The 27,902-nt window shown below is 32.8% G+C and overlaps 1 protein-coding gene across 8 annotated transcripts in view; it reads left to right on the top strand.

The window, feature by feature from the left end:
• The window catches only part of Hrb27C (Heterogeneous nuclear ribonucleoprotein at 27C), a 54,256-nt gene that overhangs the window by 11,957 nt on the left and 14,397 nt on the right, over window positions 1–27,902 (top strand). For 5 of the 8 annotated variants that reach the window (XM_072539933.1, XM_072539885.1, XM_072539876.1 and 2 more), the window contains 3 exons: window positions 709–1,060; window positions 8,483–8,560; window positions 17,477–17,713. In XM_072539933.1, the coding sequence (XP_072396034.1) occupies window positions 709–1,060; window positions 8,483–8,560; window positions 17,477–17,713 (667 nt within the window). Of the gene's footprint in view, window positions 1–708; window positions 1,061–8,482; window positions 8,561–17,461; window positions 17,714–17,963; window positions 19,877–27,902 lie in introns of those variants that run through there. The other 3 variants (XM_072539925.1, XM_072539908.1, XM_072539917.1) reach the window with 3 other exon arrangements.

Here is a 27,902-nt window from a genome sequence, read left to right as displayed (position 1 = left end):
TCATCATTAGTGTCCATTTCCATGATCCAAGTGTCCAAACCGACTTCCAAGTGAATATTCATCTGTTCTGTCAGCAGTAATTTTGGTAAAAATATAGGTCAAGCGCTAGTCATCTCTAATTCTTGGGTAAAATTTTTGAAACTGAAGTTTGATACTTTACGGTGTTGTGCTAGAAGGCCGATCAAAACGATAGTCACTGTCAAAAGACTTTCGATCATTCTTAAACCAATGAAACCAAAGAATTTGTTGCTTACATCTCTACATCACTTTAAGAACAAGATGCGACAAATAAAAAAATGTAATTTAAATCAAACCTTGCTATTATGAACTGAACATTTACCGTTGGTAACTACTGTATATGGCAAGTTTGTAAAGAGTTACAAACTACACTCATATCCGACAAAGGATGCTGAAATTTTTGGCGTGAGGTTATGAACGAAACATATACTTTTGTGACACAGCCTAAAGTCATTCTCGTGGATCTATCATCTCATTCTTTCTATGTATATATTTACTCTCTTGACTAGCTTTGCACTGCATCACTTATCTCACTGTTTAATATATTATTTTTTGTGTTTTCATTTTCAACACCTTCAAAAATATTTTCTTCTGTTCTAATCCTAGTTTCTACTGTAATCAGAATTGTAGTTTATATTTTAGTTTTTGTGATAATGGCTTTTGTATAATCTATGTTTTTCTTCTGTAAAGGTGGAGATCAAGAAGGCTGAACCGCGCGACGGATCTGGTGGTAACAAAATGGGTGGAGACCCGTCGACCGCGTGGGGACCTCCTCAAGCTCCAATGGGAATGATGCAGGGCCCTAATGGACAGATGGGTGGCCCTCCAATGAACATTGGCGCGCCCATGGGTCCTAATATGATGCAAAGCTACCAAGGTTGGGGCACCTCGCCACAGCAACAAAGCTATGCAAGCTATGGCACACCATCTGGACCAGGATCTTATCAAGGGTGGGGAGCTCCTCCAGCACCTCAAGGCCCACCTCCACAATGGGGTAATAACTACGGTGGACCACCACAACAACAAGGTTATGGATCTTATGGTGAGTATGATTTATGTAAATTTGGTTTGTATCTGTGCTGTGCTGGTCATTGCTGATTCCTGGAGTGTCGATATAAGTAATGGCAGATTTTTATAGGACTATTTGTATCTTACATAATAATTTTGGCTTTTATACAGTTTTTGCAATAAATATTCATATTACTGTTATGCTCCTCCTTTTATATTATGCTTGTCTAGTTTTTTGCTTAATTTATGGTGTATAGTTTGTTGCTTGCTCTGTCTAAAACATGATTTCACAAGTATTTTGCTTTTGTAAACTCTGTATATATCCAGTTTTGTATTTCTGGATATGTTCTTCTTCATTGGCCCATGTTATCTCCAATGTTTTGTTGCCTGCTATTATTTGCTCCTTTACTTCTTCATTTTTCTTATATTTTACCCTTCATAATTACTTCTAAGTATTTAAATTGTTGAACTCTTTCAAATGTATAGTTTTGTTTCTTGATGTATATAGTCAGTCTTGTTATACTTTCTTCTAGAGCAGATTAGATATTTTGTTTTTCCTTTGTTAATTTCCAGCTCCTTTCCTGTGCTTCATTTGCCACTATTGTTAATGCTTCTTTCAATTGTTCTTTATCTCCTCCCATAAGCACTGTGTAAGCTACTATTTCTGTTGAATAGTGGGCTATAGTTCGTTTAATCCTGTTGACTTGACTATTTCTTCTACCGCTATGTTAAATAGTGTGGTTGGCAAGGAATCATCTTATGACACTCCTGTTTCTAAGGCAGTTGTGTTTCTGCTACATTCTTCTGTTGTTACTTTATATCAAGATCCATCCATAGCTAATTTTGTTGGTAAAATTGTTTTCATCTTTCTTGGCGTGTGTGTGTAAAAACACTTGCAATAAGTTGTTTCATCTGTCTGTCCTTGTCTAAGCTCGATTCGTTTACCTCCTTCAGTGGCGGAGCAAAATGTAGCATGTCAAACGAAATAATAGAAATAAAAGAAAATTATAAATTATTTTTCATTAAATTTCTAATAACGGAATATACGTATAAATTGCGAAGAAGTATTTTTCTAGCTTGCAGTACAATAAGACAGGATATAACGAAAAGTACATTTTAAAAGGATTTTGAAATATACCCAAAAAAGTGTTAATTATTTAACCCACTTTAATTAAAAAATGATACAAATTTTTTAAGTTTTAAGCACTGTAACGAATTCTGAACTGTTACAACATACTGACCTTGATTAATTAGCTAATCAGTCAGCGTCTTCACTGGAACTGTCTTCATCATTGGAATCTTCTGCCAAATCGATGATAATCCTACTTTCATTTTCATCATATGTGACCATATCTGCCCAGTCGTCCTGAATTAATTTTTCAGTATGGTTAACACAACTCGCCCACACTGCAGGTGTTGCCTCAGCTAATGCATCGCCCGCAACTTTTTTCACTGTTTCATCTCCACGTCCATGTTCTCCAATATGACGATCATAGTATTATTTAGAAATGCCCCAGACCAACTCAATCGGATTATATTGACAGTGATATGGAGGCAATCTCAAAACCTGATGCCCATGTTCTTGGAGTAGCTCGTCTATAACGTACCTGGTATTTTGAGGTTTATTCTGGCGACAAAGACTCAATAGCTCTGTCTTGCCCGAATCGTCGTCAAAATTTATTTTTTTCGCTCGTAACCATTCTTATAAGTCCGATTTTTTCCAACTGGCATTCGGTAACTTTTCTATTAAAGAGCTATGGTATGAGGCATTATCCATAATAATTAAATATGGTTCCTCCAACATTGGTATCAGCTTTTCGGAGACCCACTTTTTAAAAGACTTTATCCATAGAATCATGATAGTCTGCACTCTTCGATTTCGTAGAAAACAGTAATCCAGCATCTTTAACAAATCCTTGCCTACTTCCGGCATGTAAAACGAAGCGTTTACCTGTATTTTCGTGTTCTTTTCTGATGCTTTTCACACAGTCATCTTGCCAAGTACGTTTATATGCCCCTTTTAGGAATATCCATGTTTCATCTAAAAAAACAAACTGAAGTGGGCTTGGTTCGTTTGGAGACAATACATGGTTTCTCACATAGCACTCGTCTACTATTTTCTAGTTTGTATGAAAACCCACAATTTTTCATAAGATGCCACAAACTTGTATCAGAACCGTCATAGAGATGCTTGTTTCTTAATTGTGTATTTAGAACTTTAATTGTAACGTGCTCTCCGTTTGCTTTCATGCCATACAGTACATTTCTAATCTCTCCTTTTATAGTATCGCTGACATCATTAGTCTTTTTTTGTACATTATGTGACTCTCCTGGTGTAGTAAGAGCTGCCCCTGTCTTGTATTCACTGTTTATTCTTGTCACTGTGCGAAGACTGATTTTCAAAGCGTCCGCTACTCGTTCATGTACCGATGATACGAAAGCAAAGGTCCGTTGTTTTCTTTTTCTTTTTTAAAATACTCCAATAAATGAATGCATTTCTCCTGTTATCGTTTTTCCCGGCATTTTTTTTATTAAATAGAACAATTAGTTATTCACAACAAAAAATAATAAGTAAAACTGTTCGGAACAAATTCCAACAATGACTGACTAAAATCGACTAAAACAACATAAAATATCAATGGTAATTGCTACAATTATAAACCTATTAGCCAGCTTATTCAAGAACAATGCCACAAGTCATTATTGCAATGGGTATCGGAAGAGAGAGAGTTAATTTATAATAAACTGGAATTTTTAAGGTGTCGAGAGTATTATTTTATGTAATGGAATTCCACACAGTAAGAGCTCAAACTATTAATTAATTAAAAACTGTTTACTTATAAAAACTATTTCATCAGCTACTTCAAACCTGCACAGATCAGGGTAACATGTTATAATAAAAAAAACACGTCACTGCCAGCTATCTGTATTCGTAAAGAGGCCGAACTTATCACCGACACCGTATTGGCCAAACGCATCGGTGTTATTGCTACAATACTGGGAGACGTGAGTGGTCTCTTCATTCCCTTCTCATCGCACTTTACCATGACGAACGTGACTCGCACAATTGAATTACGCATCTGTGTATCAGAGAGAGACGAATATTAAAAATTCCGTAGTAGCTTATTTCAGGCACACGCCAAGAACGATGAAAACGAGTTTATATCTGTTTATTTTTGCTGGTATATCTTGATTTTTTATTTCAATAAATAATTTTTTCTTCTAATACAAAGGCTTATCAGAAGTCAATGAAGAGGGTGTTGTGTTCATGGCATTTCCTGATTGTTTGTGTAATTATATTAATCACATCTGTATTGGATCTGTCTTCCCTAAATCCTTGCTGCTAGTCTTCAATTTTGTTTCTATGTAAATTGAGTTTTTGTCTAATGAGGATTTATGTATTTTTTATACAGTAATACAAACAAAGGCTTATCAGAACTCTATGAAGATGGTGTTGAGTTCTATGTTGTATTCAGCATTTCTCGATTGTTTGTGTAATTATATGGATCTCATCTGTATCGGATCTGTCTTCCTTCAATCCTTGCTGAGTTGAATTGAGTGAGTTTTTGTCTAATGAGAGCTGTTAAGATTTATATATTTTCAATACAGTATCATAATTTCAACAAAATTATTTTTATACTTATTTTAAACCTATATATTACTGCTAAAACGTAATTATAAAATATTTCCTTTGATAATTAGCATAATTTGTACCATCATTAACATTCATTACTGAATAACCAGGATTTAGTTATGTTTAAAATTTAATATAGAAATGGAATAGAGATAATACCTTTTGGGATTAGGTAGAAGGTACAAAAAGGTATACCAGATTATATTTCAATAGTAATTTTAACTGTTACCTTCCACAAACTTATTTATACAAGGGTATTTTACCTGTTTCATACAAAATTTTTATCATTTGGCCTTCAATTTGAATAGAAAATTTTATGACTTAGATAATCATAAACTTTTCCTAGTATTCATTGTAAACAGTGATTTATTCTTTTGTTTGGTTAATACCATTTATGGTATTTAACATACAGCATGAATGGTACCTGAACCAGTTCCATTTTAAAATTCTTTATTGGGATTTAGAGGAATTGTCCATAACTACAGCAAAACATTGTATTGAAAAATACCTGATTCCTAGAATTAAATTTTCAAGAATATCTCTAATAACTTTAGTATGTTTTCTGTAGTGATAAATATGTATATAGTGTTGCTATATTCCACAAACTATCCTAGGAAGGTCTGATTATTTTGTTAATTTTAATTTAGGAAAATAAATCCTTAGAAATAAAGAGGGTTAACCCTTAAGTAGGTAGTAACATTTTTTGCACCAAGAATTAGACGGATCATTGTCTTTAAGACGAGAAGATAAAATTTGTTTAAAGTTTGAAAGTGTATAATCAATAATATTATTATATGAAAATATAAATCTAATTGTATTTTGAACAAGTTGTCTAAGGATTCGAGATCATGGTTAGACGAAATTATATTATTAGAGATAAATATACCATATCTTTTATCTTATTATTAGCCTGTTAGAGTATTGATATACTTTTTGTCTCACCTGCTTTTAACTCTGTTACAACATTCAAAGGTCCACTTTTTCAATTTGTACGCAGCATACCAGTACAAAAAAGGTGAGAATGTCCAGAAAGAAATACCATCTGCAAGTAGTTTGACAAATTTCCTGCATTTACTATAACTGTGGCGATCTCAGTTCTCTACTTAAAATAATATATACCCAGGACGCACATGAGCGCCATCCGCATAGTGTAAAAGGTAACAGGACATACATGAACGTTTTCCGCAGCGAAAGGGTTAATGGTATACATTAAAACCTTCTTCTAGTTCCATGACCGTTATCGATCGTTGGAAATCATGTTCAGCTCTAAATAATGATGCAGTCGATTTTCCATACCATTGTCTTAGATTTTTCGGCCATTATGTTCTTCTACCAGGCCACATTTACCTTGGATCTCTCCCTGAATGATATATTCTGACAATGATTTCCCTGAAAAATCATATTTTTCAGGGTGTCTCATAATGTGACTGACGTATTCCAGCTTGCCACTCTTTATTATATTGACCAGTTATGTCGTTTGATTCAGCCATCTAATGACCTCATACCAAGCTTATTTTTATTAATTTATTAAGCACAGTTTCACAAATTTTTCGTTGTTATTACCACTGCCATCAATAAGGAAAGATTATTCTTATGCTCTTTAATATTCCTGTTCCAAACTAATTTTATTTTCCTATATTCCTATAATCAAAGAAATGGTTGAAGAAAAAAAAAGGAACTAATCAGTGGAAAGAAATTAACACAAACTATGCAGACTCAGAAAATTTTTTTACACACAAATTCAGGGCATATTTTGCATAAAAATTCAAAATATACATTGGAAAATTGGTTTTTGATTCCATGTAATAAAAATTATGGAAGTGGTTCCATTTGAGGACTAATGGTTATCATTACATGAAATCATGTCAAATCACGTTTTTTATTCTCTATTATTTACGTGAAGTAAACATATGCATAGTCCAATTTGATAATTTCGTATGTAAAAGCTGAAATGTATTATAACAACAATATATACTGATGGCAAAAAAATGTAACACCTAGGACAAATGTTTTTTTAAATATTTATTAATGTAAGCATACATTATAATATTCTTATTATTTGATAACATTATAAACAAATTTGCAACGTCATTTTAGTCAAAAAATTAATAATGAGTGGCTCCTCCTTGATTTTCTATCCATTCAGTTACTCTATAGGGCATTGATGGAATTAAGTGGTCTATATTATATTGCGGAATACTCATCCAGTTTCTTCTTATGATATGCCACAGGCCATGCAGCCATGTCAGTTTGCTGCAAGATGTGGCAATCGATTTAGGTTTCCACCTACCATATCCTACACATGTTTGATTAGTGACAAATCTGGCAATATGAGATTTGCAGGTAGGGATGTAAAACCGGTTGCAGTACTTCACTAATATATCAATTATTAATAAAACACTGAAAATTTTTGTTTTCGACACTTCCACAAATTTTTATTATAATTAAGTATCACTACAGCTGTTTTGGCAGAGTGTCTTTCTCAAGTGAGCTATTTTTATTTATGCGTCCAATACATATTTTTGTTATGCGTTATGTACTTCGTTTTGTTGGTGTTTATTATTAAACCCATTTTTGTAGATGATCCTTTTAATGCTACACACGCCTCTTGTACAGTGTTTTCAGTTCTCCCAACAATGTTGATATCATCAGCATAGACTAGGATTTGCACTGATTTATTATATTATATTGAACCAGTGGTTGTGATTTGTGACATACACATTACTTTTTCTAGAGCCAGAGCCAGTATACAGGAGAGAGGGTCTCCCTAGCGCAGCTCGTTATTTGTTTTAAAAGGTTCAGACAGTTCCCCTGAATTCATACTCTACATTCAACTTTTTCAAGAGTTAGTTTTGTTAAATTTACCAACTGATTTAGTATTACAAGCTCTTTCATTGCTTTGAACATTTCTCTCTATTCGCAGAGTCATAGGCTGCTTTGTAATCTCTAAATATGTGATGAGTATCAATGCCATAAATTTGTTTCAGGATTGCAATCTGATGAATAGTCGATTTACCACCTCTGAAACCAGCGTGGTATTTTCCTACTATCTGTTCTGCATATAGTGTCATATAGTGACATAGTACTGTGGAAAATATTTTATACGCTGCATTTAGAAGCATAATTCCTCTGTGGTTAGAGCAGTCAAAGATATCTCCTTTTTTGTGTATGGTACAAAGTAGTCCAATATTCCAATCATTGAGTAGAGTAGAATGGTATCATGGCAAACTTCTTTATATAGTTCAGCTGGAAGATTATCTATTCCGGGTGATTTGTTTGCAGCTAGTTTTTTAACTGCATCTTTAACTTCAAGAATCGTTGGTGGTTTCTCTAAAGAAAAGATAGCGAGGTAAAAACTTTATCACATATATTTTTATAAAAGACTTACAAAGAAATACTTTTGATCCAAATAAATAACTGTATATAAAGTGTTGCTTTTTTTGCCATCAGAATATTTAGTGAGAAACTTTACAACAGTATATAAGAAGTTCGTAAAGATTAGTAACAAAATACTAACTTGACAACCACAATTTGGATGTGTGCTTTCTAACAGAAAATGACTTTTCTTCTAGGATCATACTTGGCTGTGTTTCATTTACCACATTCTCAATTTTCTCCAATATTTTTATGTGAGATATGACGTTTGTGAAACTCTTATCTATTTTTAGGGCATAAATTGAAACTGTACAAACCTATTGTTATAGTAACCACTTTCCTTTTCCACATCTACTATCAACATCTAAAATTTGCTTTTGGTTGCTTTTTAGCTTTAAAACTAATTCTTTATTTTAGTTTTATCTTTGATTCATAATTATTGCACAGGTCCAAGTGCGGGTAGTGGAACAGCCAGTTGGAATAGTTGGAATATGGCTCAGAGTAACTCTTCGACTGGCCCCTCAGGTAAGACATATTTTTTGAAAAAAATAGTATCTGAGGGTGCTATTTTATTGTCTACTACCGATTAAAGGATGATGGTGCTAACATACTCTGGCTAACCTATATTGCTTGTATAAATCTTCCTTGATAGGTGAAAATTATTGGTGTTTGGTGTTTCTCATGAATATTTTATTTTGTTTGAATTAACCAGACACTTGTGTATTACACTCTAAATGCTTTTTTCTAAACGAGGGAATATATTAGGAATTTCAATTAAAATACTAATTTGAAGGAGATTCTGTCATATTCTTTTACTGTCGTCAATTTTTCATCAATGTAAGCATAAATTGGTATTAGATCAAGATGACATGTTTATAGTTTCGCTAAGATACCTACAAACTACTTGAAACACTGTACGTTTAGTCTACATACACTTTAATGAAAATAAATATAGTTAAAATAAAATGATCTGAAAGTACCTAAACATAAGCCACTCAGAATAAACCAAACAATGTTCAAATTTAAGCTTTTGTAACTTTTCAGAATCAAACAACATACAATAGTTGTTGAAATATGTAAAAATATATTTGATCAACAGTGATATCTTCAAACAATAAACCCAACATGATGTTTGTATTTTGCCGCTTTTTTGTTTTTGTCTTTCGTTTTCTTAGTAGTTACTTATTTACTCAAAATCCAGAATATGGATACAGAAAGCGTGTTATGTTTCCATCTGAATTTTCTTAAGATTAAAAATAAAATGTGTCAATTGGATGGTTCAGTGAGTTGGCGGATTCTTCTCGTTTAGCAGGTTCTCAATGAATGAGCTAGCCGAGTATGTTGAGGGAGTCTTGTCACTCATTTATCACTACCGGAAGACGTTAAGACGCTAGAAAAGTGAAACAAATGAGTAATATATAAAGTGTTTTGAATAGACATGATCAGATATATTTTTGCTGAGATTTTGTATACTCAGTCCACTGATTCTAGTCCCAACTATTTTTTGCTACGTTGGTTAAATTTTGACCCACTAGCAGTAGCTGAAAATTGCAGTACTGTGTGAATTAATGGAATCATAGGCTGTTTTAATGAAAAAACAGTTTATTTAGAAAAAAATTATATTTTGACGAGACGAATTAGATTCTACGAGCTTCTGACAGTTCCCAGATATTCTTTCGATTTCGATATTCAGTCGATTTTGGGCAGTCTAGCTTTGCAAATGGCCCATAAATTTTTAATGGGGTTGAGATCTGGCTAATTACCGGGCCAGTCTAAAACATTAATCTTATTTTTGAAAAATTCGATCATTTGCTTTGACTTGTGACAGGGAGCAGAGTCCTGTTGACGAATCGTCCCTATTTGGGGCTGATATTTTTGGAGTTCTGTGTCCAAACGCCCTTCCAACATGCATTTGTATTTTTGGCTGTTCATCAAGCCTTCGATTGGTACCAAAGATCCAACCCCCTGTATGAAAACCATCCCCAAAACATTTTTTTGACTGGATGTTTTACGGTTTGATCAATACGAGATGGTGTAAGGTTTTTATTGTCAGACTTACTGAGACGAATTTTGACCGCTGTCGGACTGTAGCTGTAGAAGCTGTTTTTTCTATGGACGTATTGCCCTTCTACCATTATTTGAAAGTCTTCCGAACAGTTGAGTGATTTATTACTACACCTGATGCTGCTAGATCTTGTTGGAGCTCTTGGCGGCTTGTTTTTCTTGGGTCCAATTGGCTCTTTCGAAGTAAAAATCTTTCATCTGCTGGTGTTGTTTTTCTCTTTCTTCCACATGTTCCTAAACTTTTCACATCCATTGATCCCGTTTCTCGTTTACACTTCAAAATCTTCCTTTCTACCCCATATCTCACTCCACACGTTCTTGCGATTTCTTTCTGTGACAGGAGTGTATTCACTTACGTGATAATCTTTTCACGCTTCCTAGACGTAATATCCGTTATGGAATTCAACAAACAAACACACCAATTACCGAAAACAACACAAAATAGTACAAAATAACACAAACTTTAGTGGAAAATGTCGTAAAACACCCTCAAATAAAAGGCAGAAAAAAGTAAGGTTATGTTTTCAATGCTTGGTCAGTTGTAAATGTGTGGACAGTGTTGCCAACTGTGAATATTTCAAAAAGGTCACAATGATACCATTATTTCGCACAATACTGTACTATACAACGTTAATGAATGTACACTCCCATTATTTATAATTATTCTTTTTTTTTTTCAATGAAAGAAGTCTGCAACAGTAAGTTTATTTGAACTAATAATACTGGGAGGTATGTTTCTGACAACGAACCTGTCAAAATATTCCCAAGCTGAGTGAACATCTTATATTTTTTTGCTATACATATCCCACTGCTTCTTCCTGGGATTGTTTGTCTCTAGATGGTTTAGTTTAGTTAGTTTATTTTTTCTTTAATTTTAGTTACAATATATATGTGCCTCTCACAGCTATTCATTCCCCATCCAATATAGCAGGTAAAGACTGCGCGCCAACAACGCTGATAAAGAGCCGTTCCTAAAACTTGGCTGGTAACCCCTGAAGTACCTAAACTGGCATGCTAGGCAGTTCCCACTTCCTCTTGTACGTTTCTGGATCTTGTCAGATCGCTCACACAATAGCCACTTTCAGCTTCCCCCCTGCTTCTTAGTAGTCCACTACTTCTCTACAACATTTCACGCGATTGCCGTTTACCACACCCCCACTACTCCGAGGAAAAAAAAGAGTAACCCACTCCTTGAAGAGGCCCAGGCCTAAACAAGGTAAAAACGATCTTGTCATGACAGCTAGAGAGGTATATCATACTTAACTCATTTTCAGAAAATTTTGATTGACATTCTCATTTAATCTTTCAAAAATTTATTTAAAATTGTTTTTTTTTTAAGTTGTATAAAATATAATTTTAAAATGGGATACCAAAAGACTGATATCACTTTTCTTTTTAAACATTCCTTCGTTTTTTTTTCTTTCAAAACTATCTCTACCTATTTAAGTGGTCTTTGCACGGGTCAAGAAAAAGGTCAAGTGAGTACTTAGTTGGTCAAAAACTAAAAAACATTGAAAATTCAAAGATACACTCTAAGACATTATAGCTTATTCGTCTTCATTCAAGAAATTGGAAATGGAACTTTGGTCCAGGCATTCAGATGAGGACTGCAGACTGGTAAAGTATGTATGCTCATTAGGAGATATCCATGTAAGGAGTTCATACATATCCTTCCTTTTCGAAGGAGTTACCGATCTGGGTTCTTAGTAAAGCCATATCAATGACGATTGTGAAATATTTGTGGGGATTTCCGTATTTTTTCTTTTGTTTTATAAATCCGCCACAAAAACTTAGTATCTGAATTAGGAGCCTTATAATACAGTCAACCAATTTGGTTTTTGATAAGTCTCAACCATTGCACGAGACAATTCAGCCGAGAAAAATTGTTTTTTTCCCGGGGTGGTTTCTTTTGGTAATTGAGTTTTCAAAAGAAACATCTTTATTATTTCGTAGACTATATTTTTTTTTCTTTCTAACAACCCCTATTATTCTGGACCACTCTCTGATATGAGACTGATGATATGAGATTGAAGACAAAATATGATGATGAATTTGCGATCTTGATTCATGTGTTTATTCCAGTTTTGTTTCTTGGATCTTCCAACAATACTTTTCCACATTAGTGATAATTTTATATCTCTGTTCTGTCCACTGTACCCATCACTGTAAGCTATTGAATGTTTTGCCTCTTTGCAATGATCTTTTAGGAGCTCTAATATGCATCGACCGATTTATTGGGAACCTCTGGAGGCCGCTGTTTTGTTCCATACATACATGTATGCCTTTCTGTCTTACGGTCATGTATTCTTAAATTATAGAGGTACATATTTCGTTTATAGTAGACAATTTATATTTATAGTTTCGGCAATTTAAGGCCAAAAATAATGAGTATTTCTCCTTCGTTTTATTTACAAAATTTATCTTCCTCTGCAGGCGTTCTGACTTTTTTTGCGTTAAATAAATAGTTATTTTGAAATTTAAGACATTCTTTATCAGGACCATCTTCACTTGCTTCGAGAAACTCCTTGCTTTACAATATTGTGAGCGGCTGTGCTTTTCTCCTATACATACTTTTTATTGAAATATCATAAATCTTTTGGAATATTTCCATAGGTCTGGGCTAAGATATTTCTTATTTGGATTGTGAGTCCTTGTATAATGGTTTTCTTAATTGAGAGCTGTCTTAATTAATATGCTGTCTGAATCAAGGTATACTTTTTTGTTAGGAATAGCGTTCTATATATTCATATCAGCGAGCAATAACACGCGGATCAAAGACGCGTGAACTTTACCAGTTTTCTGATTGAAATACATAGATTCTGTAGAATCCATGGTTCTTAGCGGTTCATATATACTTCACATACAATAATTTCTTACATTTTGTTTTGTTGTAATTTTTAATATGTTCGTGTAAATATCTAATGAAGTATTACCTAGTAGTTAAGGTACATTATTATCGAGGTTTGTAAACCATGTTCCGCAATCTGCACCAGGCATCGATGCGGGAGCTTACGTAGACGGGATCTCGTATGGTTCCTATTTGACCACTTCCTTCTCCCGAGGTCTCGGATTCTTTTTTATTTTGTAACGTATTAAGTGCCAAATGCATACACGTCAATTACTGTGATTTGTAATTTCCAAACTTAAACTATCTCAATAAATGACCTAAAGTTATGCTTTTCCAAACATACAGCAAAAAGTAAACAATTAACAGATGCTGTGAGAATTTGCATTTCAGTGGTCACATCTCAACCACAAGTTTTAACATTTTTACTAATGTCTATATCTTATATACTAAAACGCTAAGCCCTTTTCTTGTCCACCACTTTACTCAAAAACCATATTAGATAATTAAAATATTTTTTCGGAATATTATTAGTATTACGTATGAGATTGTCAAGATATACTTTTGGTACAAAAATTCACTTCCGGTTTTGAGATGACCGGAAGTTAAAATTTACTTTAAGTTTTAGACCCTACAATGTATATATGGATCGAAAGGTCTCGTCGAGACGAATCTAAATATGTACTTCAGGTTGCGATCCGACACCGGAAGTGACCCGAAACGCGCATAAAACGTCAAGATAGAGCAAATCTGACACCGGATTCGTGATCAGCATGCAAAATTAACTGCTAAATGATAACATTGTAACAAAAAACATTGTTTTCGACGAAATATTTCGTGATATTTAATACACTTTTTACTTGCATTATTATTGATGAATGTTATGTATATTCTTGCTTATATTGTTAAAAAACTCGATGTCGAGTTGGTCCGCTAGTGTATAATTAAACTCCTTAATTTGAATCTTCTAATTATTAACAAAGATTTATTATTGAGTTCTTTTTGTGGACAATGGCATATATTGAAACTATAACAAGAATAAACCTTAAAACATAAAATATTTGAGTTTCCTAATATCACATTCCAAATGGGCCCTATCGAAGCTGTGCCATTCAAAATATAGGAATGTGCACAGTCAAAATGCGGCCAACATAAAATATTCTACAATAGGTCACTGAATGTTTCTGTCAATAAACATAACAGTATTACCCAAGTAGAAAACACTTTAAAACTATGATATGGTAGTAAAGATCAACCTCATCTGAGATACCCTTTAACTAGACTAAATACTCTGAAATATATAACTTGTAAGTCTGTAACAACTTGCAACTGCAAACACTCCTTGACGCAACTGGAGAAGCACAATACAGTGTCTTTGTTATGGGCACTATGGCAAAAAGGAATTATTGGTTACGAATTTTCTGATGGTCTTGGTAAAAAATGAGCTAGCACAGATACATAACGGAGATCCTATATCAGGTGATGCTTTATGCTGGGTTTATTGGCAATGGTTTTCTGCTCATGCACGATAATGGGAGACCACACACGGCAAGGATTGTAACACAGTAACTGTTAATAAATTAGTATTCCAAAAATGGACTGGTCTGCTCAAAGTCCAGACCTTAATCCTATTGAGCATATATGGAGCCTTCTCAAAAGGCTTGTAAGACATCCTATACCTGCTTCAACAACACGTGAATAATTTCGAATGGCTCTCAATGGGGAATGGACAATTTTTCCCCAAAGGGACATCCAAAACGTGATCAGTTTTATGCCAAATCAAATGACGACTGTCATTCAGAACCGGTAGTAACACACATTATTGAATCAAGTGATACTTCGCTTTTCTTGACTCTATAAACCAATTATTTTAATAATTGTTAAAAATAAGCTAGCACAGATACAAAACGGAGATCCTACATCAGATAATGCCATATGCTGGGTTTATTGGCAATGGTTTTCTGCTCGTGCACGATAATGGGAGACCACACACGGCAAGGATTGTAACACAGTATGCGTTAATAAATGTTGGTATTCCAAAAATGGACTGGCATGCTCAAAGTCCAGACCTTAATCCTATTGAGCATATATGGAGCCTTCTCGAAAGGCTTTTTAAGACATCCTATATCTGCTTCAACAACATGTGAAGAGCTTCGAATGACTCTCAATGATGAATGGACCACTTTTCCATAAAGGGACATCCAAAACGCGATCAGTTTTATGCCAAATCAAATGATGAGTGTCATCCAGAACCGTGGTGGCAACATACATTATTGAATTGAGTGATACTTCGCTTTTCTTGACTTTATAATTCAATTATTGTTGTAACTGTAACCGTAATGGTACATCAAAATTTTCAATAAATTTATTGTCTCAATTTTTTTCTTGCTTTCCATTTGTTACTAATGGTAATGTCGGGTTACATGCTACAATAATAACTGACTCAATTCACAATAGAATAGAATAGAAATATGCTTTATTACTATAAAAATCAGTCAAAAAGTATAAAACAAAAACAAATATAATAAAAAAACAGAACAATAGATTTAATTTGATATAAATAAGAAAAAAATAAAAAAGATAAATTTCTTGGGTGGTCCATTTTTTCTGACCCGCAGTTAATTTTTTCACATTGTAGTTTGTATACTCATTCTTAACGTTCCTTCTAATTCATGTGGTATTTGCGCTTAACGGTGCTATTGACATAAGATTGTTTTCTAACACTTCTTCGAAAAGTGTTATATTGTATTTTGCTTTAATATTTGGAGGTTCCTTTGATGCTCTCTTATTTTTTCTGTGTTTTCTGTTTGTATTTTAATCTGAAGTTTATTTCATTTATCCAAATCTATCTCCTAATTTCTGATTTTTTCAAATATATATTCACTCAGAATAAGTTCTTCCTATGTATAGTTTATTAGTTTTGTGTCTCATGTTCACTGACCCATATCTTCCCCTGCTTTGTGTATTGTTGCCATCCTTTGGTCTCGTAGGTAATATTATGACCAATATACTTTTAGTGCTTGCAATCGAGCCTTTTTTGGGCCAAGGCCCTTACTTCAAGAGGTACGTCATTATGCAACTTAATCACTCATTGGACATTTCCGCTCGATGTTGAGCTTACGCCGAGTTTTTGGTTGTTCCTTGTCCATTCGTGCCCCACAAGGAGATAGGGACCTGATGGTTACGCTCGGCAGAGCCAGTCATGCCGGAAGAAAACTAATTAAACCTGGGTATCGCCTGGTACCTTAAGTTGAGTCTTTAGCTCCTACTTTATCATACTCACCTCACAAAATTAGCAAGCATGAAGAGCCCCTTCACCACGATTATGGTTTCCCCGGGGTGGGGGAGAGAGCAGTTTGGCGTGTTGAAACTCTTCATAAAATTATAAGTTGTTCTTTGGATGATTGACTTATGATATCCAAATGCCTACGCGGCCATTTTTGAGACGAAATGTTTTATTTTCGTTACCATAATTTCTACCCATCTTAAACATGAGTTCTTTATTTAGTAATAGAACATATCACTACCTTGGAAGAAGATTGCCATATTTCAAAAAAGTAAAAACTGGACTATGTTAGTGAACACAATTGAAATATTCTATATTTTTTTGTATGATAACATAATGAAGATAGTTCATGCCTATAGCCGTCAGTGGACAGAAGTTTCGTTATTGTTAATCGAAAAGTTGGTTCAACATTTTGCACAATATTGTCATTTTAAGATATGCTATCCTTTTTCAAAAACAAAATAAGGTAATACATTACTTTCTGTGAAGAATAATGCATTATTTTGAGTTGCCAGTGCCAGTCTTGCAAAGAAGTTATATTTAAAACTGATATTTAAAACGAGTTGAAGTATTCTTTTGAGTTGTCAGTATTTTAGGATATTATTAGAACTTTTTAATTATTGAACACAGCCATCTACAAATTATTTTGACTTAAGACACACTGAAAAAAATAAATCCAATTTGGGAGTACAATCCAAGGGAGTGTATTGTGAAAAGTTAAAGGGGGAATTTTCAAATGAAGACAAGTTTTTACACTATAGCATCTTTGTTCTTATTTGTATATACATTTGTAAAAAAAACAAAACAATTTTAATAACGAAGTGAATTATCTACAAACATCTAATTATTTTTTTTAAAGACCTTAACAAATAAAAACTTGTTTGGCCTAAAATAGGGTTAAAGAGGTACGGGATAGACTCTAGATTTTTACAGACTTGTACTCTCTAAAGTCTAAATAGTAGCCTATTTGCGGTTATGGGTAAAGTTTTATATTTTTAAAATTCATCGATTTTTTAAATGGCAATTTTTTAAAATTGTCACATTTTGACATGTGACGGGTTTCTTCCAAAGTAGCGAATGTCCTGTGTAAATAATTTAACATTTCTCCTCTATTAGTTTTGTTTAACTTAAGTAATCATGTAGCTAATAAACAGAAATGAAATGGTTCTAAGAACTTTTGAGCATTTATGAAATATACATTGTATTTGAACGGAATGCAACTGACTAAAAGATATTTCTCTTGCAGGTTACATCGCTGGCGATATGTACTCCAGAGGGCAATCGGGACCTGCTGGTCCTGGTACACCGAGTGGCCCCCCCAACATGTCGTCGTCAGGCACCAATTCAAAGCCCGGATCTGACTACAATTATGCAGGTTACGGATCGTATTCGACCGAAGCAGGTTACGGTGCCCCACCAAGGTCGTATGGCAGTGACGCAGGCTCCCAAGTAGGAGGATATTCGTCGCAACCCCCAAATCCAGGTGCTAAACATTTCAATGATTTTAAAGAGTGGCCCAGTTCTTGACAACCTTTTGATAATCTCTATACAGCCAGTGTGACTCCTACACAGATTCCGCTCAACAGCACAGTTCCAAAAAATATTAGAATCTTTTTCAAAACCACAATTTTTCCTTCCGATATGGAACAGTCGGGCTGGTTGGCGGAACCTACCGCAGGAGTCACATTGAAGCATGTCAACAACTTAAATAATATGGGTATATGTTATAACAGTTGGAAACGTGTTGGCTTGATAAACATGAAGAGAGCAGCCGGACTGGTCACTCCTGCCAAACTCAATTACTCTGATTAGACAGACAAATGATTCACCGGCATCTTCACCATCTGTTAGTTTAGCATCACTGTTGTAGTTGATGTCCGCTACTGCACGAACGGACTTACTCTTGTTGTTCTCTGTTTATTTTAATTTTTTTTAATAAATATTTGATTAGTTTATTTCTGAACTTGATAATCGAATTAGTGAAAGGCAATCGACAATAACCAACTATAAATACTTTGTAAATTAATATAATAACTAAATATGAAATAATTCCAATTTGGGTAAACACAAATTGATCTAGATCTGATGTAGACGGTAGGTAGATCAATTAAAGCGTAAAATATACTGAAGTATATTCATTCTTTGAATATCTTCTGATATTCTTGATTGCTTTGCTGTTATGTTTATCCTATGTTTGGGAAATACAAGCCAGTATATGTATTTTTGGCAGTATGTTATTTTCGCAGATATTGTTGGTTGTTGTCTTTGCCTATCGAGTTGTCAATACCCATTGTAATCAAATTAGCTATGATATATTAGACGAATTTTTTTGAATAAGCGAAAATTTTAGTTTAACATAATGTTCATCAGATAAGGTAACTATAGTTTCTGTTTTTTCTTAGAAATGGAAGATTTATCATATCGTTCTATATTACCAGACAGACAGAACTGTTGACTATTTTTAAGCTCCGCTCAAGTTGTTGATAAATTTAATATATTTAAAAATGAAAATAGGATATAAATCGAAATTTTTACCTCTAAAATCTGTGTTTTTTCTTGATTACGGGATTGGAATGTCTGCAAGGTATACGTTATTTAACAATATAGAATTATTTTTTAATCGATTATTTTATACTTGACAAATGTGATTCTACTATTAGTCAGTAAGTATTTTTTTAAAGTTAGGTTCTCGATGCATTTACAATAGTTATATAAAACATTTCGTATTAATTTATTATAGTTTCGAAGTAATACATCTTTATGTAAGTTCACTGTTTCTAGTCTGTTTTCTCTGTTATATAGGATGACTCGATATCTAACACTTTGCCTCCGTTCACCAAACAGGTTAATATAATTAAAATATATGTATATTAACCACTATAATTAATGATAGATGCATTTATCTGACCGTTCTGGAGACAGCCAAATGCATTCTTCAAATAAATTAATTGAATTTTACTTTCTTATCATCCTAAAATCTGGCGGAACTTTCCAGTGGTTGTACAACTTTGTTCTTGTATGGGAAAGAAAAAGAATGTCATAAAATCTGGTGCCAATTTTATTTTAGTCGAATTTGGTACAGCTTGACAGAGCTTGACAAAGACATTGATTTTTAAATTAGTGTGTAATATCAAGTTAGTGAAAAACTATTACAATAGTTGAATTCCAATACAAAGTACATACAAATTATAGTAGTTCTAACAAATCATGTTGAACTCTCTTTATGTTCAATATTTGCTACGGATTTGAGCATCCATTTTAGTGGTTTTACAGAGTTATTTTAAAGTATTACAAAAATAATGTTTGGAGGATACTGATAGTTAGGTGCAGAGACATCCTGTGTACTAAGTTGTGTAGTTTGTACATATTCAAATAAATGATACTTATTTTTTATCTAAGTTATCTTTAGTGGTCCCACCTGCAGATATTCTAATTTAGAGGAACGAAATTGTCTAGGAGTTAAGCACAAATGATATTTTTCATGTTTAAATTAATGAATTGAACGTATGGTAACATCAAGTATTTTTTAGGATTGGTTGTATATAATAGTTCCACATATTGTTTTTTTGTTATTTTTATCTTCGAGATACGATTTTTCGGTATTTATTCTGAAAATAGAGTAAATAAATATTTGACATTTTTTAAATATGACGAATTTTTTTGACGTTTTAACCTACCCCAAAAATTAACAAAGTAGGCGACCCCTGTTCATATATCTTACATTATTCAATACTTATACAAAAAAAATATAAAAACGATACTTATATGAACAAGGATTTTCTAAAAAAAAATTCCGGAAGTTTTTCAAAGATTATGTTCTTGAGAATCATGAATAGAAATAAATCAAAGATTAGTTATCGCAGATTTGTTTTTGTATTACGAAAACATCTAAGAAACTTATTAAACTTTTTGTTGAATTGACAGAAAGAAAGATTCTTTCCACAAAACCTTAGTATCACTCCCCGTGAACACTTGTTCACCTATCAACTTGTTACATTTTTATTAGAATTGTTGCAAGTATAAAGTCACTTGCAACAATTATTTTTCTTTATTCAGTATTTGGAACCTTACAATTCATTGAAAATGCCTTTGATCTTAATACCAATCGCAATGTATGTCTATCCTTAGTATATTGACTTTTATCATATATAGTCGGTAATGGAAAGTATAATTGAATTTCCCCACATTGAAAACGGAATTTAAATTTGAGGAATAAAATTAAAAGGAAGTAGATGAAAAAGGTTACTTCTGGCTCGTTTCCAATATGGCGGACCCTACTAGGGTTATTTAACCAACGCTCTCCACTGCGCAATATCGTCATGGCAACTCTCACCGAACAGTGGCAGCATAACAACGCCTCACACTGCGCCAGAAGTAACCTTACCCATCTACTAAAAAAAAGTCTGCTTTAGAGTATTAGTCATATAGTCAGCTTCGTGCTTGCTCACAGATCTTTTTTCGACGTTTAATTCGTAGTTACTGTATCTATTTCGTTCGTACCGAACAACAAAATCATCGACATATGCAACCATTTTGACCAATTAGCAGGTTTCTTAAAGTTAACTGCTGTAATTTTCGTAATATAAAACGAGAATATGGTATTGAAAAATCAATTGAATAACAGTAAAAGCTCTTTATTCATGGCATAACGCTAGTTTTAAAGCAGAACAAATAATTGCATTAACTTTTAAAACTTACGTAGCCTTTTTAAGTTTCAAGTTGATATGCTTTTATTTTTCTGTCTGTTAAAATGTTAAAAAATGTCTGCTATAACTCAAAATAGTCAATTCCGACCTTGTCTCGAAGCTCCTAGTAATGTGTAAGATTCAGTAATAATCCAAGAATGTTTCGAATAAGCCATAATGAGACAAGCGTTTAGATCAATTTAAGCTACTACTAAAATGAGGTTCTTTAACCAACTCAACTCAATGTAATTTGCTTCAGATAACAATCTTCATTATCGGATTATATTATATTTTTTGAACGTGAAATATTTTTGACTTTGCATTTTCAGCCGGTTTATTTTGAAATGTCAACTAATCTATCACATTAATTTATTTGCATTGAGTACTGGGTAGTTGCACAGGGAAGGGCTAGAGTTTCGATGGTCGATATAAGTAGATAATAAGCCACTTGAGCACACTTGACCTCTGCGGCTTGAATCGTACGTGCATTGTTGACGATATCACCTTTTATGTCAAATGTCACGTTACGTTTTTAAGTCACATTTTGAGCACCATCAGAGACGACCTCAATACCATCAGCGCTCTTGTGGTTTTCAAATCATCTCTGATGGTGCTCAGCTCAGCTAAAAATGTAACGTAAAAATTAGACGTAATACGGACATTTAACATAAAATGTGACATCAGTCGCCAGGTACGTAGGGTTCAAGCCGGCTAGGTCAAAGTGCCTTATCTACTGATATATCTCGAGAGTGTACTTTATTTACTTTGTCGTTTTGAAAAGTGGTTCTTGTGGAGCCGCCCTCTTTACAGAAAGTTTCTTACTATTTCGGCATATCGTTTCCGATTTTGAGCGATCCTTTATTATTAATTAAACCGATCCGGTCCCTCACATTTTTGAGTCATGAACTTTGTCTTCTGCTTGGACCACTTCTTTCTTCGATCTTACCCTCCAGTAATTTTAAAAATTCCTATTTATTATATATGTTAGTTTGATTTCTACAGATAAACAAATTTTTTAGGAATAAATTGAGGTGATTAAATGCAAGAATAACGGGAAGGTGAATAAAGAGCTTTTAGTGTACTAATTTACATTATAAGATAAATTAAAAGTCAAATTCAGGGAATAGTCCATCGATTTTACTTAATATTTAATAGTTAGCATAAAACATACAAGCAGTTGATAGTCCAACAATATCACGAGAAAACCATAGGTAGGATTTCGATTAATAAAATAGTACACTGTTAAAAATAATTAATATTTATTTTCAAAATGTAATGTGTCATTTAAATGATACAAATCTGATTGTCCTTCAATGTTTTAGCAAGTCTTTGTCGAATATGTTGGATAGGATAATCTTAGTAAATGCAAGTAGTTAAAATATGATCAGCTTTAATAGGTTTAATACGTTTTCCTTTGGTCGCGTCGTTTTTATCTCTTTAATTTAATTCGTAAATCCATAACGGTCTTTCCAAAGACTCGTTTCTAAATTTATGTAAGTCTGTATAACACCAATAATATAATACGCTCTAATTTTAATGAATTTTATCGCTCTTTTAAATTTCAACTATTATAAAGGGCAATAATTCGGGAAACGAGACAAATTTTATATACAGAAGGTCCCTATAGTTCTTTTTTTTTTTCGACTAAAAGACGTTGTAGTTTGTACAGAAATTTTAAGCTAGTGGAAAGCTTCGCGCAGCGCAGAAACTGCGTGTCAGGCGACACCTAGGTTTCACTAGCTTTCTGTCTGCGTGGGAGCTCTGCTGATAGTGATAATCCGTTCACTAGCTTCTCGTGGGACTAGAATAAAGTAACAAACAAATAAATCAAATAGAAAGAACAACGAAGCAACAAAATCATGCGTAAACTATCTTTTTCTGAAGATATAGAGGACTATGTAACGATGGAAAAAGATCCATCAAACGAGCATTAGTGACATAGCAAGGTAAAGTGCCTGTTAAAGCAAAGCATCGACTCAAAAAAGGCCGGACAGAATGCGCTAAATCCTATGCAAAAAGTTACAAACATGTAGGATTTGCAAAAATATTTAAAAATCAGATAATATTTAAAAATCAATGTCCCCAGTAATATCAGGAAGAAAAAGTACTGAAATGCTGATCCCATCAAAACGAGCAGAAACTGATGTAGCCATTCCAGTTTGTTTTCAGAGGATTTTAGAATTAACGCGTTTGTGGATGAGATATTTTGTGTGTTTGAATCAGAACTAAAGCATTAATATAGTTAAAAACCAAAGTATATCTATAAAAAAAGCACTCACTTAGATCTAAGTTAAAGCCTTATTGCTAAATGTTTTGATTCCAGCAGATATAAGTGGAAAATTCTTGAAAAACCTTACGCTATATGTGTGTCCATTGGTGATCCCCAGAAAGAAATTAAAACAGAAATGTATATTAAGTAATACACATCGGGGTTGTTTTGTGGAGTGATCTCATGAATTAGTACAGTGCGAATCTACTGTGTTTTAGGATTGAGAGATGTCACAGTAACTGTGTCAAATATGTAGGTTTTCTTCGATTACTAACTAAAAACATTTTTGGTATTCATTGTCTTGTTTCCCGGATTATAATACAATAAGAAAACTTCAGGTATATATAGAACAGAATATCAAATTCAAAAGACTGATTATTTTATAATTTGCAACAAGATGTAGTGCATTTCTAGAATAAAACAATGTAAACGATAAAAACTAGCCTCTTCCATGAATTAGACCTATGTACACTTGGTGACAGATTTAGATATTGATATATTTATGTTTCATGTTCGTGATCAGAATTGTTTATAATAAATTTCTTGTAGTTATAGGAACATAACATCCCTTAGACTATAAAATCTCGTCGTCATAGTTTAAAGCACTAGATAATTGAGACGGAATACAATAATTTTCTTTATATTGATAAGAGTAATAATAATAGCTATATTTTCGAACACCCAAGTGATTCTTAATTCTTAACATAATTTCAGATTAGTAAGCTTAGGAAGTAGAATTACTACCGTCTGTGATATAGTTATTTAACTGTATTTAAATATATAGGTGACCGTTCTGAATCTGCGACGTGCGCCGGAAATGACCCGACCAGAGGAAAAACATCTTCAACAGTGAGTTGTTTTCGAGAATTGGTAAATTTTTCGATAATCTCTCGAATTAAATAAAAATTTAATTTTATATTGTTTATTTTGTACAGAATAACTTTTAATCGTTTTTATACAAATTTATTTATACCGTTTATCATATTTTTAGAGTAATTAATTAAAAGACTAAATCATAACTAGAATAAGATATACTAAGTAGAATGGTTGTGATTTATGAAATAGAGGGCGTGGTGAAATGCGAGACGTAGCCAAAGAATATTTTTTTATTGATGGTTCAAAATTAATTAAGAAACACTCATTTTTCGAATGTCTTTAACATAGAATTCGGTAAGCAGGGTATATCTATTTATAATTTCGTAATCTATAAAGATGTATCGAATCTTGGCAAAGGAAAATTTTATGTAGATTCCTATAAAACAGTCAACACGAATGGGACATTTTCTTTGCCTTCATTCTCCACCAAACTGATTGCCTTCCAAATTCTAGCCGCTATTAATGTTACCTCCGCATACTTTGCTTTAATCTAAGGAGGTTTTCTTTTATGTAGATAGAATAAAAAGAGCATTTTGTGTAATATAAGCTTTTTTACGTTTCGTTTTTAATATAATAGTACTAAAATCTGAGACCTTATGTAGTTTTGCTTGTACTGTTTAAATATGAGACTTCAGTAAACATAGATCTGTTTAATTTTTATCTCTTTCGATTTACTTAATACAGTTAAGTTGAAAACAGTTCCCAACAGGCGACATATTCGTTCGTTCTATAATTATTACTTTTATCTATGTTTTTCATTTGAACAGATATGTTACAATACTATTCTGCGAACTGAAAGATTATGCATATCTAATAGCATCTGTTTACTTTTCGTATGCCTCTGTGGGATGAGTTGTAAAGCGTAGATATGTTATATTTCATATTTTATACAATAATTTCTAAAGGATTTTCAGTGAATGATTATATTCAGTAAAATACCGATATTTTTTACCACATATCTAGTAAAGAAATAATGCAGATTATGTATTTATGTCATATATCTCAGTTTTGTCAACACTTCATGTCGATTTGCGAACAATAATTACACAACGTGACATTAATGTTACACTGTATGTTTCGTAAAGTCATTCAAATCTGGAAATGCTAAAATGTGTGTATCTCTAAGCTAAAAAAATGAACTTCATGATATATTGTTGATTTATGGAGGATAGAAAAGATGTTTTGTGAGTAATCATTTTGTATGAATTGGAGAGAGAATTTGATGCATTCATATTGTTCTTGAGATGCTTCAATTCAATAGTATTTAATTCCATTTCATGCATTTTTCTGCAAAATCGTGAATATGTCGTTCTTTTATGGATAATATTTTTTGTATTCATTTTTCGTAACTATAATTTCTGACGAACTCATTTTTTATCGTGTTTTTCTACACGATATAAACCAAAACAGCTATGATTTAGTGTAAAGATTTGGTAACATTATTGAAACACTCAGTAAAGACTTTTGTGTACTTATCTTTTAACTTTAGTAAGCTCTATAGTATTATAGTACAAAATATTCCTAAGTGCAACTAGAAAACAGGATGGTAACTTCATAAAAAATAATGTCGAAATTTCTATAGCTATATTTCTGTAGCTGTATCGATATTTATAAAGCTCCAGGACCACTCATCCCTAATAAAATAAGTAACTTAGCCGGCGAAACTAGTAATAATATATGCTTTTTTGAAACCTAGCACTGGTTCTAATATCTTCCTTGACTAAAAACTGTCTTAATAACAGAGTACACTATTATAGGTTCAGATGAAGTCTTATAAATGGTACAAACTGCTTTACAGTTTTAACCATGTTTTTCTTTTTCGAGACCGACTCAGCGAGTTGGACTCACTTGGATTAGTTTGAGCCACACTAGCCGGTCAATTTTCAAACCCTTGAATTGAACGTTGAATTGGAATTCGATAGTAAATCGTGTAAACCAATGGATAAGTAGTAAGGTGGCAGGTAATGTACAATAAGACAATTAGCTCCTGGTGGATACGACCGGTAACAGACCGCTTCCGAATAAAAAAGGTGGCAGGTAGAGTATCGCGTCTCGGATGTTTGAGTTAGTCGTTGATCTATTATACGTAGGGTTTTTCATTATTTTTTATGAAGGTTGGGTATCCTGTATGTATCATTTAAGTACGTAGTAAGTGCAAGTTGATAGCAATATTCTTAAGTATAGTGGACTAAAAACTTGGCTTGAATCGCATTTCATCAGCGCGTTATAACTATACTGAAAATAACTTAAATGAGGCAAAGCATTTTTTGATAAGATAGGTTAACAGTACTTTAAAAAATCAAGGAAATTTCTATTTTTAGTGTATAAAATTCTGTCTGTCTGTATTTTGTCTGTCTATCTAATCAAATGGTAATTGACGTTTTTTTTTATATTATTTACGTTTATAATTATTTGAGTGTGACAATCTATTTTAAGCAATGTTTCTATAGTATCATAGAATATTTTCTAGTTTTTAAAATCAAAGTATATCTTTGGTTGACACAGACCAATACTAGGGAATTATAATCATTCGGTCTTTAAGTAGATCTAGTATTATAAATCTAATGATAATTGACAAAATATTAATAAACAATATATTTGTGTATCGTAGTTTAGTCTTACAGGTATCTAAAAATTCCGAGTTGCATTTTTGCACCTTCTATCGAACTTAAAAATTCTTTTTTGGGACAAACAATGCTATAAATAATTTTGGAGATGTGTGCAAGTGAAATGAATAAAAAACATTTTGAATCCAGTTACTTTTAGCAAAAACGAAAAATACAGTGTTTTGTTGCATCGTTTTATTGACATCATGTCTATAATCTTTATCGTAATCGAGATGGAGTAATAAATCAAAATTTTAAGGAATTTTACAGCACCTGTGCCTCAAAATATGTATTTTAATAGTCTGCAACTAAAAAGCTGCGAATTTAAAACTTTTACCTGTGTCCACCGATATTGAGGAAATATAAAAATAGCTGACCCTTGTTAGAGTAGCCGATACTTATTTTCAATCCCTTTAAAACTCTAACGGGCGTATCTTTGGGAAAATTCTGGGGTTTTCGTGTAAATTATTAATTTTTTTGTAACAATTTTAAACCCTGAAAATCTGTAGACAAATTGTATTACACACGCATTTTATATTTTGTATGCAAAAAAAATATTTGTTGGCTACAATGTAAAAAAACTTTGAAAATAGCTGTAAGTTTCACAACATATCGTTTGTAAATATAATGGTTTTTGCTGTTTTTTGTTAAAATTACTGACTAGAATGAAAAAACTGCGCTTTAATTTTAATAATAAGAATTTATGTAAGTTTTAATCTTAAATATTAATAATAAAAAAATGTTTTTACAATAAACTAGTGAAAATAGAAAGATGGACTAATTTACAAATATTTTGTAGATATATAATATATTTTACACTTTACAATCGTAAATTGTACATTAAAACAATTCAGACATAATGCAGATTGAAAGCCTAACCTAACCAATTATTTTAGCTGTACTTTCACAATTCAGCGTACTCGCCAAGATCGGGAAACTTAAAAGTCTCTGAATCGCTATTTTTACTAGATGAGTCATTATTTACTTATATGCTGAGGCTGTATTATCAACATCCAAGATTTTTTCCAAGTTCCACATGTTTTCTTCTTTTTTTAACACAATGTTCAATCACCTTAAGCAAATTTTCCTTGGTCACGTGTAACAGGAAACTTTCTATCCATCCTTGGACATATTTTAATTTAAATGTATTAGTGCCCATATCTATTCATTAGGGTTTAGTTGGCAGTGGTAGGGAGGATGACGCACAAGTAATTTATGTAAGGAACCTTTAATCCT

The sequence above is a fragment of the Diabrotica undecimpunctata genome, chromosome 1 (genome assembly GCF_040954645.1).
Source record: "Diabrotica undecimpunctata isolate CICGRU chromosome 1, icDiaUnde3, whole genome shotgun sequence".
Taxonomy (NCBI): domain Eukaryota; kingdom Metazoa; phylum Arthropoda; class Insecta; order Coleoptera; family Chrysomelidae; genus Diabrotica; species Diabrotica undecimpunctata.
Note: the sequence above shows the minus strand (reverse complement) of the source record. Positions and strands in the feature narration are given on the sequence as shown.